We start from the raw sequence: 16243 nt of genomic DNA, 5'->3' as shown, positions 1-16243 counted from the left end.
AGATTTGTATTTCATGAAGAGAAATTGTCAAAAATTCTGTTAAATCTATGTCACCAAGTGTAGGATAGCTCTAACTTTTAAAAATTGGATGCTGAACTGAAATCAATGATTTCTACATGTAAGCTGAATTCTAAGAACAGTAGCACCTCACACTGGCTTGATGTAGCAGAGAAGCTGCTTTGTACAACACTTAAAATTTCTGAACCAATAAATAATAAAAGTCAAATTTTATTGTGAACATAAGGTGTCAAATTTTACTGAGAGCTTAACATGTCAGCTTCTGTCTTAAGGGAGCTGAGAAATAATATTTTAGCACTGATATAGCATTTTACATTTGCCTAAAGCATTGGGATCATTTATTAGTTCTCAAAACACTCTAGTAAGGAAAACTGGGGTTATCAAATTTATTTTATAGACAAAGAAGATAAAAAGCAAAGCGGTAAGTTGGTTTGCCTGAAGTCACAAATGACCAGTGACAGAGGCAGGGCACTTACTATTTAATGCTTGGGTCCTTTAAAAAAAAAAAAGTCCTTTCTTAAGCAGCTAAGCAAACTCAGGTCAAAACTTCATCTAATGTAACTACAATTTTCCAGAGAGTTAGGTGATTATGAATTTATCCTGGTTTTTTTTTTGTTGCTGGACTTTTTTCAAATCATGAAGAATCAATAAATTTTCTTTTTCATTTCTAATATGTGAATTGCTACTACTGATAGTATACATTTATATAGCATTGCTGATCAAATTAAAAAGCAAAGCTCCTAAAATATTACTGTTTGCTAAGGAAGAGTTCACACCAGAAAATGTTAGGAGACCTCTTATTTGTTTGGGTTTTGTTTTTGCTTTTGTTTTGTTATGTTTTGTTTTGGTGAGGGGGGATTGGGGTGGGGGGGAGGTTTGAGATCTGGCACTGGTTTAGGAAACCTCAGTGAATAATAACTCTACCAATGAGACAATGTTTTTATACTAACTAAGCTAGCTGTGATTTGAAAAACAGTAATTCTGAATGTAATGAAGGCAGTGGAGCACAATGGATGGTCTCAGAGACAGATAAAGCTGGGTTCAAGGCTGACCTCTGACACTTACTGGCTTATGTGACCTTAAACAAGTTACTGAACCTTTCTTTGTGTCTCATGGCATTTCATCAAGACCATAAAAACAGTCACTGGTATCAAATGAGATAACATGTGAAATGTTTTGCAAACCTTGAAGCACTGTATAAATGTGAGCTATTATTGTTGTATTGTTTTTGATTGAAGGCATTTCCTTACTAGGAGTTCTCTGCACAGATGAAATCACATAAAGGGACCAAAAAGACACTTCAATTGTCTGAGAGCGAGTGAGCTATGAAACAGAAAGTAAGCCAAAAATAAACAAAACCAAAACACAATTTTTTGAACACCTTTGAGAAGGCAAAAGAAATACCACAAAAGCATGGATTCTACTCATAGACAAGAATCTCAAACAGATACAGTCCATTCTTATTTTACAGATACTTCTGAAATATCTGGTTATCTGATTTCCCATGATTATGGATTATACTGGAAGACCTGGGTTCTAGAGTGATAAGGAAAAGTGGCTCTTTTAACACAAAAGACCATCTCATTTTCCAGGTTTCTTTGAGGAGATAATGTTGGAAAGATTAGTAAAAGAGGTCTGGCAATTTGGACATAAACGAAAGGGTGATAACATTAGCAATCAGAAAAAATCAGCAATTAGAAAAATTTATGATGATCTGAAATTTATTAATAAGCAAATGCTTCAGAACCCTAGGATATAGTCAATTAGAAGCTAAAAGTGGAACATTATTCCATATATTATATTTCTGGATGTCATAATTTCATAAATAAAAAATTCTGTGTATGTGAATAAGATAATTGTGAGAGTTTAAATGGAGTATAGTTAGGTATAAGAGAATGAACAGTCAGAATAAAAAGTTACTCACTCTTCTTGAAGATATAAATAACTGGCACAAGAACTCAAAACAACAGGCAGGGGCAAAAGACCTAGCATGTATTAGTAGCTGAGGAAGAAACTGCTTTTTTACATCACAATACACTTGAGATTCATAATGACATTTCTGAGTTATCCAAAAATAAAACCGTATTGAATACAATCAATTTAAGAAGGTACTGATATAAATAGTATCTTTTAGAAAGATTTTAACTTAAAACCATCAAAATTAAAAGGGCTTACAAAAGGGTAAATAAATTTTCATCCAAAGATGAGACTAGGGAAGGCACTCCATCACCCAATCAATAAGCATTCATTTAGTGTCTGTCATGTGCCAGGCACTGTTATAAGATGGGGATATAAAGAAAGGCAGAAGACAGTTCCTGCCCTCAAGAGACTCACAGTTTATTAGGGGAGATAATATATAAACAATTCTGTACAAGCAAACTATATACAGGATAAATGGGCAATAATAACAGAGGAAGGGGCAGCTAGGTGGTACAGTGATAGAGTGCAGGGTCTGGAGTCTGGAAGACTCATCTTCCTGAGTTCAAATGTGGCCGCCCTCACACACTTTCTACCTATGTGACCCTGGGCAAGGCACTTAACATTTTCCCCTGAGTTTCCTCATCTGTAAAATGAGCTGGAGAAGGAAATGGCAAACCACTCCAAGTTTTTTGGCCAAGAAAACTCCAAACTGGATCAAGAAGAGTCAGATATGAATGAAAGCAAGTCATCATTAACAACAATGGAAAGTTACTAGAATTAAGAGGGGTTGGGAAAGGCTTCTAGAAGGTGAAATTTTCACTAAGATTTGAAGGAAACTAGGTAGCCAGTTAGTTATCTAGTCTAATACAGGAGAAATAGCATTGGTCTTGGATTCTGGATTCAGTTAAAAAATAATTAAGGCTCAATCATCCAACATTTTTGTGCTGTGTAATTTTTGGTGAAGCTCTCTGAGCTTTTTTCACTTTTAAAATGTGGATAATACTCGGACCACCTATCTTATAATATTATTATAAAGAAAGGATTATGTAAAGTGCCAAGTATTATATAGTGTGCTAATATTATCATTAGTTCTTATTTCTAGAGTAATTTATGCTTAAAAATAATTTGTTCACAGTGGGTTTAAGGTAAATATGACACGATTTTGGGTACCCTCATCATCTGGATCATACTCTTTAGGACCTGCTCCAGTTTGTTAATACCTTTTGTAAAAAGACTATAGAAAATTTTGCAAATACAGTTGGACCACAGTATACTACAAGTGAGAGTGTTCTGGATACCATATTTCTATTATCATACTCTATCACACTTTATCAAGCAACTTTCCTGATAACCATATCACTCTTTTGGCTCACACTGAATTTGCATTTCACTAAAATCTTTAAGTCTTTTATATAGAAATACTTTTTAGTTATGTCTCCTCCACCTTGTACTTGCATAGTGAAGTCCAAGGGCAAAAATGCACATTTATCATTATTAATTTCCATCTGTAGATCTGACCCAATGTTCCTTTTACCCCTCCCAGCTCCGTGTCACCTACAAATTTGATAAGACATTCTTTCCATACCCCCAATCAAATTACTGACAAAAATTTCTAACAGAAAAAAACAAGGGAAGAACACTTTTGTGATACTAAAACTGACTTCTATTCAAGTTGATCTCTATTAACCAGCATGCTTTGGGTATGACTGATGAATCAGTTCTAATCATAACTGTACAATCACGCCACCTTCATTTCATCATCTTCATCTCAAGCATATCATAAAGCACCTTGGTATAGCAGAAAAGTGATAGGCCTAAGAGTATGTCATTGACTCGTTGCATGATCCTTTTTGACAAGGGTGCTAGGCTGGCAGATTAAAGATAGTTCATCTGGTTAAACATTTGGATGGATGAATCCCTTCAAAATTTTTATCAATGACTTACACAAAGTCATAGATGGCAAGTTCACTACTTACTTTACTACTACCTAAGTGACCCCCGGCAGGTCACTTTTTCTGTTTGCCTCAGTTTCCTCAATTATAAAATGGGAATAATAATAACACCATATATTACCCAGGGTTGTTGGGAGGATCAAATGAGACAACATTTGTAAAGTACCTAGCACAGTGCCTGGTACATATTAGGTACTTTAAAAAATGCTTTTTTCATTCCTTCCTTCCTAAGTAGCAATTGTGAACAAGGCACATGATAGCTATTTTCAAGACTGCAAAGTGGCATCACAGGACAAAAGATTAAAATTGTCTTTTGCTTCAGAGGCAAGACGTAGGATTGATGGGTTAGAAGCTGCAAAGAGACACCCTGGGCTTGGCATAAGGAAAAACCCAACTAAAGTTACCTAAATATGGAGTAGTCAGAGCTATCCTGGGAGTTATTGGGGGTCCCCTTCATTGGAGATCATTGATCAAAGGTTAGTGAACCTCTTATGGACTGATCTAGTGGGGATCCTTGTACAGGTATGAGTTGGATTATATGCATTCAGGTATTTTCTCAGTCTGTTAGCTAATGAGTTTTCTAAGAGGCAAGCTACTTATATGGCACATATTCACAAATTTCTGAATCTGGAAATCTGATCTGCATGTTTCAAATTCCAATGTACTAAAATATTTATGACAGAAATTGAAAGGCTGCCCACCAACTGGGGAACAGTTGAACAAGTTATGGTAAATGATTATGATGGAATACTATTGTACCATAAGAAATGATGAAGGGTATGGTTTCAGAAAAACTTAGGAAGACCTATATGAAATTATGTAGAGTGAAGTGGAGCAAAAGCAAGAGGTCACTGTACACAGTAACAGCAATACTGTAACATGTCAAAGACTTAGCTACTCTAATCAATACAATGATCCAAGACAATTCCAAAGGACTCACAATGAAAAGTGCTATCGACTTTTAGCGAGAGAGAACTGATAAACTCTGAATGCAAATTCAAGTATACTTTTTTTTTTCATTTTAGTTTTCCTATTATTTTTCTTTTTGCAACATGGCTAATATGGAAATATGTTTTACATGGCTTCACGTGTATAAATCGTAGCATATTGCTTGCCTTCTTAATGGGGAAAAAGGGAATAAGGAGGAGGCAGGGAGAATATTTGGAACTCAAAAATTTTTTAAAAAGCAATGTTAAAAACAAATAATTAGAAAAAAGCCCAAAGTGCTATACTACACACCATAATTCCTTAATAAATGTGTTGATGATGCTACCTTGAAAACAACTAATATCTAAAATATTTCCAAATTAGGTATCCACAAACGAAAAAAGAAATTATTACACCAAAAGAGACCAAAAACCTCTTTTCCAAACTATGAAGAATAAAACAGAGTTAGAATTTGTAAATAATGCAGGTTCATACTCTTCTTAGAATAGCTCTTAGCTTAAGAAACTTTTTCATAAGGCAATCCTTTACATTTTGGGATAACCTTAATTATTATCAAGTTCTTCCTTATACTTCTCCAAATCTGTCTCCTTTCCAATTACCTAAGTCTGGAAAAGTAAGACAAATATCAATAGGCAACACAGACATAGGAAGTTGTTTTATTTAAATATAAAATTCTACTGGAAGCACCTACCTAAAATAGCTAAAGTCTCAATATCTTTATTATCTTGAGCAATCACTAACTACTTGTCCTTATCTGTAAAAGAAGGTTACATCCAACACTTAAGTTCTTCGTATTTTTCAACTGTTCCGCCACTCTCTTTCCCAGGTGTATAAAACTTAAGTGATCTAGTAAACTTTGATTTTATTTGCAAAATGACATTCAAGAACATATAGAGATGAATCCAACAAAAGTGCTTCTACATTTTTTTCCAACAAAAATGTAAAAGAGATACAAAATAATCTGTTATTAATTTGTTATAATGAAATTGGTATCAATATTCAGAATGGAGGCAGCAACCTAATCCACTGTTCTAAAAGTATGATATAAAAGAAGGAAATGAGAAATAAACATATGGAGTCACGTTCTAGGGTTTGACAGAATCAGATAACAAGTGATGGAGGCACAGGATCATCAACTTAGAGCAGGAAGGTCCCTTAAAGATCAAATAATCCAATCATTCCCACACACTGGAAAACGTTGACTTAATTTTTTTGGTAGTATTATCATTTACTGATTAATTCTCAAAAAGTTGCATTTAGGGTCAGCTTAAGAAATAGTTAGTCTTGTTCTAGTGCAGGAGTTCTTAACTTGGGGTCCATGAACTTGAAGGAGATTATAGAAAGATTTTAGTGGGGAGGGGAAAAAGTTGCCACCTTTATTTCAATATAATTTTTTCCCCTTTGTCATCCTTTGTATTTTGTTTAATGCATTTAAAAACTTTTTTTTCCCTAAGAAGTCTATGTGCTTTACTAAACTGCTCAACATGAAGAACTCTGGGTTTAGAGCTAAATATTTTCTTGACAGCAAAAGGATGAATACAATCAAAAGTAAACAGTAAGGGAGAAAAACCCTACTACTAAGTTTTAAGATGAAACAAAATAAAATCATTAATGTTAATGATTATATCACAACACCTTCACATATGTATTCCTGATCTTCAACAAAACTACTTTCAGTTATTTCTATGGATACATTATGTGCCCGAATTTTTAAATGCTATATTAAAAAACAAAAAGAAAAACAGATACCTTAAGGCAAGCAATCGCAGGATACTGATACATTTAACCATAAGCTTCTATTGTTGACCACACTACATAAACAGGAGAAAGGGGAACACTTCAGAAACATTACCACTTTTTCTATTGTTCTTTGTTATGCTCCCCAAGCAGGTCTCAGATGACACAAAACCTCATAAATTCGCTGTTGTATACAAATGAAGTAAAGTGTTATTCAGATAAAAGCAGTTTCTCTTAATACAAAGCAGCTTTAAAAAGAGTTCTTCCTAGCCTCTGGATTCTAGGGTTAAAGTGACGTACATTTTACTTGATGCATCTTTTTAATTTCTGTGTTTAAAAAAACCCAAAACTCTTCTGGCAATGTTCTAAGGCTGTAAGTCATAAAATACCTCAGTCTCTTAAGAAGTAAAGTTGAGTGTCATTCAAATAGTAATGGAGATGAACACTGTGGCCACGAACAATTTGTAACTTATTACTAATGAAGAACTATGTAAGAGAAGTGGTGTTGGATCAGAGAGACATACGACTGTGGAAGGAGGAAAGCTGATCTGTTGCAAGAAAAAGAGACAACGGATGAACTGAATGTGTGTATACCTAATGACAAGAAGTCTAGAAGGCAGCAGTCAGAATATTCCATGGAACCTCTGTATAAGACTTAAGGGAGGTCAAGGAAAAGGTTATAGAAGATAAGAAGGTCCAGGTAGGAGGAAATACCTGCAAAGATGAGATAATCAATGAATGCTATTCCTATCCCTCCTCACGCCTCTGTTTTATTTCTACCTGCTACCTTGCCCTCTTACTCCTTAACCTACCCACCCCTCCAACAATCCCTCCCTCAATCCCCTCCCTCCACCCTATCCTCTTGCCCTCTTATTTCTTTCTGAATATAGAAGACTTTTATACTCTTCTAGATATAAATGTTCACTCTTTAACTCATTCCCAATGAGAACAAGTTTTCAGCACTACCTGCCCTCCCCCATACTAGATTCTTCTGTATTCTGTATTTCCTTTTTTGCCTCATTTGTATGAGCTAATTGCTCCTTTTTATCTCTCTCTACACAATTTTATTTTGTTTTTAGAATCACCCTATCATACTCAGGTCAAACTGCCCAAATAAAAATGACAGTCATAATAGAACTGATAGTATTTTCATATATGGGAAGTAAAAAATTTGACCTTATTGAATTCATTATAATTGGCCCTTAACGTTTACTTTATATTTCTCCAGGATGTTATATATCAAAATTTCCCTTAAGTTCTGCTGTTTTTGTCACATATGTCTGAAAGTCTTTTAGTTTGTTAAATGTCCATTTTCTTCATTCAGGATTATACTTAACTTTGCTGAGTAAGTTACTCTTGGTCATAACTCTAGTTGTTTTGCTTTACAAAATAAAGTATTCCAAGACCTATGGTCATTCAACGTAGTAGCTGCTAGGTCTTATGTAATCCTTATTGTAGCTCCACGATATTTAAATTGGTTTTTTTTTCTTGTTGCTTCCAATATTTTCTCCCTAACCTGGGAGCTTTGAAACTTGGCTATGATATTCCTGTAAGTTATCCTCCTAGGATCTCTTTCAGGTGGTGATCTGGGGATTTTTTCTATTTCTGTTTCGTCTTCTTATTCTAGAACTCCTGGGCAATTTTCCTTGATAATTTCTTGCAATGCTATATCAAGATTCTTTTTTTAACATAATTTTCAGGCAGTCTGACTATTTCTTTTTTTTGGCTAGGCAATGGAAGTAAGTGACTTGCCCAGGGTCACACAGCTAGTAAGTGTCAAGTGTCTAAGGCTGGATTTGAACTTAGGTCCTCCTGACTCCAAGGCCAGAGCTCTATCCACTGCACCACCTGGATGCTCCCTGATTATTCTTATATTACTTCTCCTCTATCTCTTCCACAGATCAGTTTTTTTTTTTCTGATGGGATGTTTCATATTCTCTTCTTTGTAGATTGTAGTGTTTCCAGTAATTCTTACTGAATGGGAATTCTTTCCTAGGTAAGTTATGTTTTGGGGTTCGTCACATGCTAAGTTATTTAATTCAATCATTCCTAATTCTTCTGTGTCCGGCCTATTCTACTGATTTACTTCAGTGGTTTTTAACCCACACAAAACAGTTTTAATGACTGCTGTTTTATACTACAGTCTTCAGTAAGAAATGGAGAAGAAAATGGCAAACCACTTCAGTATCTTTACCAAGAAAATCCCAAATGGGGTCACAAAGAGTCAAACACTACTGAAATGACTCAATTAAAACAAAGAAATGCTATTCCCTTCATTCTTATTTTTAAAAAATTATTTTCCTTGATATTCCTGATCTTTTGCTCTTCTAAATGAATTGTATATAATTTTGTCTATGTTGTACGTACTTTGCCAAAGGTCTTTTCTACTATTTGGGATAAGAATAATGAAGCTTTAGATTTGAAAAACATGATTATTTCCCTAATGTTGAAACATCTTTGCATCCCTATAAAATTCCACTTGATCACAGTCAAGAAGAGGGAATAAATATCACTGAAACAGTCCAAGTGAGAAGTGATATAAGGGACTAACCAATGGTGGTGACATTGTGATTGAGGAGAAATGGGCATATGCAAAAGATGTTGTGGAGGAGAATCAAGATTTGGAAAATGACTGGATCTAAGGAAAAAGAAAGAGAGAGAGAGGGATGAATCAAGGATGACTTCAAGGTTTTGAATCTGGGCGATGAGGATGATAATGCCTTCAACAGAAACTGAGTTCAAAGTAAAAGGTAGGTCTAAGAGGACAGAGGATGTATTCCACTTTGGACATATGGAGTTTCAGATGCTGATGACACATAGAAGTCGAGATATCTAGCAAATAGTTTGTGATAAAGGACCTGAGTTAAGGAGAGAGATTAGCAAAGTATATTTTAAAATCTGGGAGATATCTTTATACAGAGGGTACTTGTACACAGAGACGTGTTTTAACCATCCCATTACAACTTCTTTAGCAGATTAGACCCTATAAAATCCCCAGTCTCTCTTGTTAATCTTCATTCTCTATCTACAGGATCTTTCTCTGCTATTAATACATCTTTGTCTCTTCATTACTAAATAGCTGTTACCTCAGCCTACTATATCTGCTAGCTATAATTCTTGATCTCTCCTCTCTATTCAAAGTTAAACTCCATGAGAATGCTGTCTACACCAACTACCTCTAATTCCTCACCTCTTACTCTCTTTTGCAATCTGGCTTTCCACTTCATCATTCAAACGAAACTATTCTCTGCAAACTCACCAATGACCTTTTAGTTGCCTTTTCTCAATTCTCATCCTTTCTCATGTGTCTGCATTTAGCACACTGGCCCTTAATAAATTTTTACTGACTGACCAACTGACTCTCGGTAGCCTTTCATGGAGCCAATAACCCTCGTCTTTTGATTACTCTCTCCTCTTTTTTTTGTTTGTTTTTTTAAATAAACACTACTATGTCCTGGTTCTTCTCCAATCTCCTTTGTCTCCTTTACTGGGTCTCCAGCTAGGACACTCCCACTGATTGTGGATATCTCCCAAGGTTAGATCCAAGGCCCTTTTCGTTTCTTCCTTTATACCATCTCACTCGGTGATATCATCAGCTCCTATGGGTTCAATTATTATCTTTATCTCACCTTGTAGTATGACATTGGAAACACCATCACAGGACTGCTCAGCTGGAGTACCCACATCAGAGAAGGTGCTATGCTTTATGAGCAAAGAAGAATTGAAGCAGCTCAAAAGAAACACAAGATCCCAAATTTAGAGAATCCACCTCAAATGTTCACATGGACGATTTGTGCCAGACCTATGGCAGAATATTCGAAGCTTATATTGGTCTGATCAACTATAGTTGGACACACTGTAACTGGGCTCTAGAATAGTGATGTCATTTTGGTCTTTTTCAAGGACAACCACAACCAACCAATGATTTCAAAAAGCCCTTTCCAGTTCTTATTAATTTTAATGCCTCCCCTATATATATCATATAAATGGTAGAATAATTAAGGAAAAAACATGAGTGGGGGCTGGAGTCACTTGCAGAGAGCCTAGATATGTCCTAATTCCCCCTTTATGGTTTTGGAGAACCATGAAAAAAAGAGTGAAATGTAACCTATCTGGCCTTCAGGTGGTTGGGGCCATAGAGCTTAATGACACATGTTAAATTTATTATTTATTTTCAAAGAAATACACTCTGCACATATTAGATATCTGCAACTTCACGTACATTACACATTTTTTTAGTCTAACATTTATGTGGAAATGGTTGTTTTAGGCAGTGTTTGTGAAAGTTCCAAATTTTAAAAAAAGGAAGGATGTGGAAAACTGGGAATGTCTATGGGGAGCAGGGAAGGAAGTCAGTGGATTACCAGAAACTGAAAATGAAAGAAAGAGAAGAGATGACTGAAGGGCCGAGATCCTTGAGGATAGAAGAAGGGGAGCATCACGGGCATATGTAAAAGGGTTAGCCTTAGTAAGGAATCAGAGACAGGGACAAAGGTGGAAAATAGGGAGTAATTATTAACAGTGGGTTTAAAGCATAGAATGGGAAGAAGAGAGAAGTCGAGAAGGATGGTTTGTATTTTTTCAAGAAAGCTGAAGTGAGGTCTTCACTTCAGGTGTGGGGAGGTATAGAAGGTTTGAGTAGAAAAGAAAAAGTTTAGAATAGCTACCTGGAGTCTGGGGAGCCAATTAAGAAAGAATTAAAAAGGACTAGTTTTGTCTGTGGATTAATGATAAAACTAAAAGTCATTTTATTTGCCTCTTAAAGGCCTGAGAGCTACCATATCTAGTAGCTGCAACTTCTTTCCACCTTTTAGTTCCATTTAAAGTGAGAATAAAAATAATCATTATAATAGTATAAAACTTACAGAGTACTTTACTTGTATTATTTCATTTGATCCCCATAAGAATCCTGTGAGTTAGGCACTGCTATTATCCCTATTTTATGAAGAAACTAAAGCTGAGAGAGTGAATCACCTGCTTAGGATCACATAACTAAAAAATGTCTGAGCAGGACTGGAACTCAACCCTTTACACACCACAAAGAGGAATTAGGGTAGTGTTTTGTATACGTTCTATGCACACGAAGGGAACTGATAAAGACGACCTATAGCATGATATCTTTTTAGTAATTGCTACAGCACCAAACTGGGCAGGAGTGGAATTAGGCATGATTCCATTGGCTTTTTTTTTTTTAGCAGAATTTGTTAATCTTTGCAGGATCACAACTGAGATCAATCAGTCCCATTCATTTTCCTTTTCCAGTTGCATAGTTCCTCACTCGGTTCTTCAACCTACTCACCTTCCACACCCTAATCCTCCACCCCACCTCAACTACACACAAAGATGATCATATCCTTGGTCTTGCCTTTACCCTCAATACCTCCATGTTCAACAATTCAAAAATCCACTAATCTGATCATAATTTATTGGATTTCCACTTCTCCCTCTTCTCTCTGATACCAAATCCTATTCTTTGTAGACACAGTGACCTCTAATTCCTCCACACCTCAGTTCTGTTCCAGATAATCATCCTGCCCTATTCACATTTCAGCTTCCTTTTGTGTTTCTTCTCCCACTAGATCATAAAGTTCCTGAGAGCAAGGACTGTCTTATTCCTTGTTTTATATACCTAGTGCTTATTAGCACAGTGCTTGGAACATAGTAGGCATTTAATAAATATCTATTGCTTGAATGATTCATTACTGATTATCTCTAATTTATCTTGCACATATCTTTTTGGTAGATACTTGTTTGTATGTTGTCTCCCACACTGGACTCTGAGCTTCTTGAGAGCAAGGACTACCTTATGCCTTGTTTTATATATCCAGTGCTTAGCACAGTGCCTGGTATATAGTAGGCGCTTAATAAATGCTAATCGGGGGGCAGCTAGGTGATGAAGTGGATAGAGCACCAGCCCTGGACTCAGGAGGATCTGAGTTCAAATCCGGCCTCAGACACTTGACACTAGCTGTGTGACCCTAGTCAAGTCACTTAACCCCAACTGCCTCACAAAAAAAAAAAAGACTAGAAGTTGCATAAAAGTTGCCATTCTACCTTTGAAGAAATTAAAGCTATCTATGGTCATATGAAAAAATGCTCTAAATCACTATTGATTAGAGAAATGCAAATCAAAACAACTCTGAGATACCATACCACACCTATCAGATTGGCTAACATGACAAAACAGGAAAATGATAAATGTTGGAGAAGTTGTGGGAAAATTGGAACATTAATACATTATTGGTGTAGTTGTGAACTGATCCAACCATTTTGGAGAACAATTTGGAACTATGCCCAAAGGGCTATAAAAATGTGCACACCCTTTTGACCCAGCAACAGCACTTCTAGGGCTGTATCCCAAAGAGATCATTAAAAATGGGAAAAGGATCCACATGTACAAAAATAGTGGCAAAGAACTGGAAATTGAGGGGATGACCATCAATTGGGGAATGGCTGAACAAGTTATGGTTTATGAATGTAATGGACTACTATTGTGCTATAAGAAATGATGAGCAAGCACACTTCAGAAAAACCTGGAAAACATGAACTGACGCTGAATGAAGTGAGCAGAACCAGGGGAATGTTGTACACAGTAATGGCTACATTGTGCAATGACTAACTTTGATAGACTTAGTTCTTCTCAGCAATACAAAATCTAAGACATCTCCAAAAGTCTCATGATGCAAAACACTATCCACATCCAGAAAAAGAACAATGGAGTCTGAATGCAGATTGAAGCATATTATTTGCTCTTTTTTTTCCCCTTCTGTTTTGTTTTTTTTCTTCCTTCTCGTAGTTCCTCCTATTGGTTCTAATTCTTCTTTATAACATGACTAATGTGAAAATATGCTTAACAGGAATGTATATGGAGAGCCTATATCAGATTGCATACCATCTTGGGGAGGGAGGCAGAAGGAGAGGTAGAAAATTTAAAACTCAAAAGCTTACGGAAATGAATACTGAAAACTAAAAATAAATTAATTAATTTAAAAAAATGAATGCTGACAGAAAGTGAGGAGGCAGAAGGCTTCCACTCCCTTCTGTTTTTTTTGTATTCTTTTCCTCAGACCTCCATTTTTTTTCCACTCTGTCTCACATCAGTCTTCTTTCATAACTCAGTTTCCTCCATCATCATATCCTTGGTCCTGAATCTCTATCACACTACTTTTTCTAAGTAAACAGAAGCAAACACATGGACCCAAAAGAAGCAGAGATATGATCCCACTGACACCACTGCAATATTGAATTGTTTTCTTACACATCCATTTTCACTGAGGTCATCTTCACTTGTCTCAATTATAAACAGAAATCTTTTTATATTTCATATTGTCTTTCACATGATAAAATAACTTTTCAAAAACACTTACCTCAGTAGTAGTTCCAATGTCTGCAGATGGGCTACATGTGCTGGTATCTGGTGGAACTGTACCAACACTACTTCTAATTGGAGAGCTTGGAACAGGCCCTGTCACAGACTCTGGATAGCCTGAAGACTGATTTAGAATGCTTCTCTTCTGAATCTTATTCCAGACCTTATTTATGATGTCCGTTAGTTCATATAGAAGCTGCACCTGAAAAAAAAAACAAACCCACAAAGGGCTATTCTTTACAACTGGCTTTTTAGAATATTGTAAATGTAGGCTAAGGCCAAATATAAAATTTGAGATGCAACTGGAAATTAGAAAACTACAAGATTCACTCCTGATGAGGGTATGGTTGTAAAGAAGTCATTCTTTGTACCTCATTTTCCCCACCTGGGAAACAGAAGAAAAATAACTATTCTAGAAATATCCTGTACGAGATATCAAGGACTAAGGAAATAATATGTGCAAAGTGCTTTCACAGTCCTAAAAGATAGTCCTTTTATTAACTCAATGTGGGGAGGAAGATAAGTTTGTCCACAAGTGAAATGTGATCCCATACCAACATTATAAAATCCCCAAAGAACTTTAGCAGCTTTCAATAAAATCTGTGATTGCCTAAGTACAATTCCTGAATATTTAATCTCATTTGCTAATTCAAAATACAGAGAACTGTGCTGGGCCTCTATAGAAATATTTGAAGTTTATTAATTCAGAGACAATCTCTATTTTTATGGAGCTTACAATCCAGTAGCAATATAATACATCAGTGCAAAATGTAGTGAGTAACCTTTTAAATATGAGACAGTAGCTGCATTTTTATATACAGAGAACACATAGTAGACAGTTTTAAAAATAGAAGTCAAATACTTCTCAGTAGATGTTTATTTGCTGAAATGTTAAATAATTAACATTATTTCCAAATAATTTAAAAATTCAAATTCTGACAAACTGATCTGAAATTTTATCACTTTTAAAAAGAAATAAACTTAAAAACAAACAAACAAAAAAAACCCCAACCAGTTTATGTATAAAAGAACAACAGTAAGCTGAAGCTGTTCTATAAGATACTGAAAGAACATACACTATCCAGCTTACTAGTCTCCTGGGATATGTCATTCCAATATTCACAGAACATACTGTTTAACTTGCACATTGTTTGACTAAGTTCTAAGATATTTACACAAGGTTTCGTAAATAAGCATTAATCATGGAATTTGTATGACAACATATTGCCATATACTGTATAAAACAAGCCCAAGGAAAAATGCAAACACAGTATATAAGCAGAACCACAGCTGGATACCATACTCTGTTTGCCATTATAAAAAACGAAATTCTCATATTTATAAGAAGTTTCAGCCCCAGGATACATCCAGACGATGAAGCTGGCTTCTTATGTGGGCAGAACAGATGCATAAAAACACTGTTGTCAATTCACATTTGATATAAAACAGTGCTTGGGTGTGTATTTTCTTCCTTACTTTTTGTGTAATGGAGTCCCAAATCTCATGCTATACTCCTTTCTTAACAGGCTAGCATATAGAGACTTTATAAAATGTCTTGTTTTAGTTCAAATTAACTTGTCCTTTACATTCATGTGTATTTTTTCCCTTCTAACACATTTTCACTAACTGAAAACCATATTTTTAAAAAAAGATTCTACATCTTCTTGTAAAATATGGAGTAATAACAAAGAAAACAACAGATAAAAGAAAAAAAACCATTCCTATTGCAACATTTACATAAACGGTTCAATTTTTAATAGCCTATGCTTCTGATAGCTCTTTATCACTTTCACCTGCCAGCAAAACATTTCAGAATAAATATTATCAACTGACATCCACTAATGAATATATCTAAATAATCTCCAAATAATTTTACAGTTAAAAAAAAAAAAGATTGCAAGACAGAAACTGATATCATAGGATCACAGAATCTGTGAGTTCAAAGAAACCTCAGAGACCATCTAGTCTAATCCACATCTGAACAATAATCTTTTCTAAAGTAGCCATCCATTTTTGACTTGAAGACCTCCACTGACAGGGAGCTCTCATCTTATGAAGAAGATCATTTTCCCTTTGGATAATGTTAATTGTCAGAATGTTTTTCCTTATATGAGTACTAAATCTGCCTCTTTTCATCTTCCACTCATTGCACCTAGTTCTGTCCTCTGGACCCCATTAAGTATTTTATTTCCTCTATCACACTTCTGACTCATATTAAGCTTGCAGTCCATGAATTCCCTGGATATTTTTAGGATGAACTATTACCTAATCATACCTTCCTCCCATCTTATTCTTCTGT

The 16243-nt window shown here is 35.4% G+C and overlaps 1 protein-coding gene across 2 annotated transcripts in view; it reads right to left on the bottom strand.

Annotated features, from left to right (window-relative positions):
- The window catches only part of VPS13B (vacuolar protein sorting 13 homolog B), a 1028583-nt gene that overhangs the window by 471541 nt on the left and 540799 nt on the right, over positions 1–16243 (bottom strand). For both annotated transcript variants that reach the window (XM_020969175.2, XM_020969189.2), the window contains exon 25: positions 13943–14146. In XM_020969175.2, coding sequence (XP_020824834.1) covers positions 13943–14146 — 204 coding nt within the window. The remainder of the gene's footprint in view (positions 1–13942; positions 14147–16243) is intronic.

This window comes from Phascolarctos cinereus, unplaced genomic scaffold, assembly GCF_003287225.1.
Source record: "Phascolarctos cinereus isolate Bilbo 61053 unplaced genomic scaffold, phaCin_HiC Scaffold_4;HRSCAF=312, whole genome shotgun sequence".
NCBI lineage: Eukaryota > Metazoa > Chordata > Mammalia > Diprotodontia > Phascolarctidae > Phascolarctos > Phascolarctos cinereus.
Note: the sequence above shows the minus strand (reverse complement) of the source record. Positions and strands in the feature narration are given on the sequence as shown.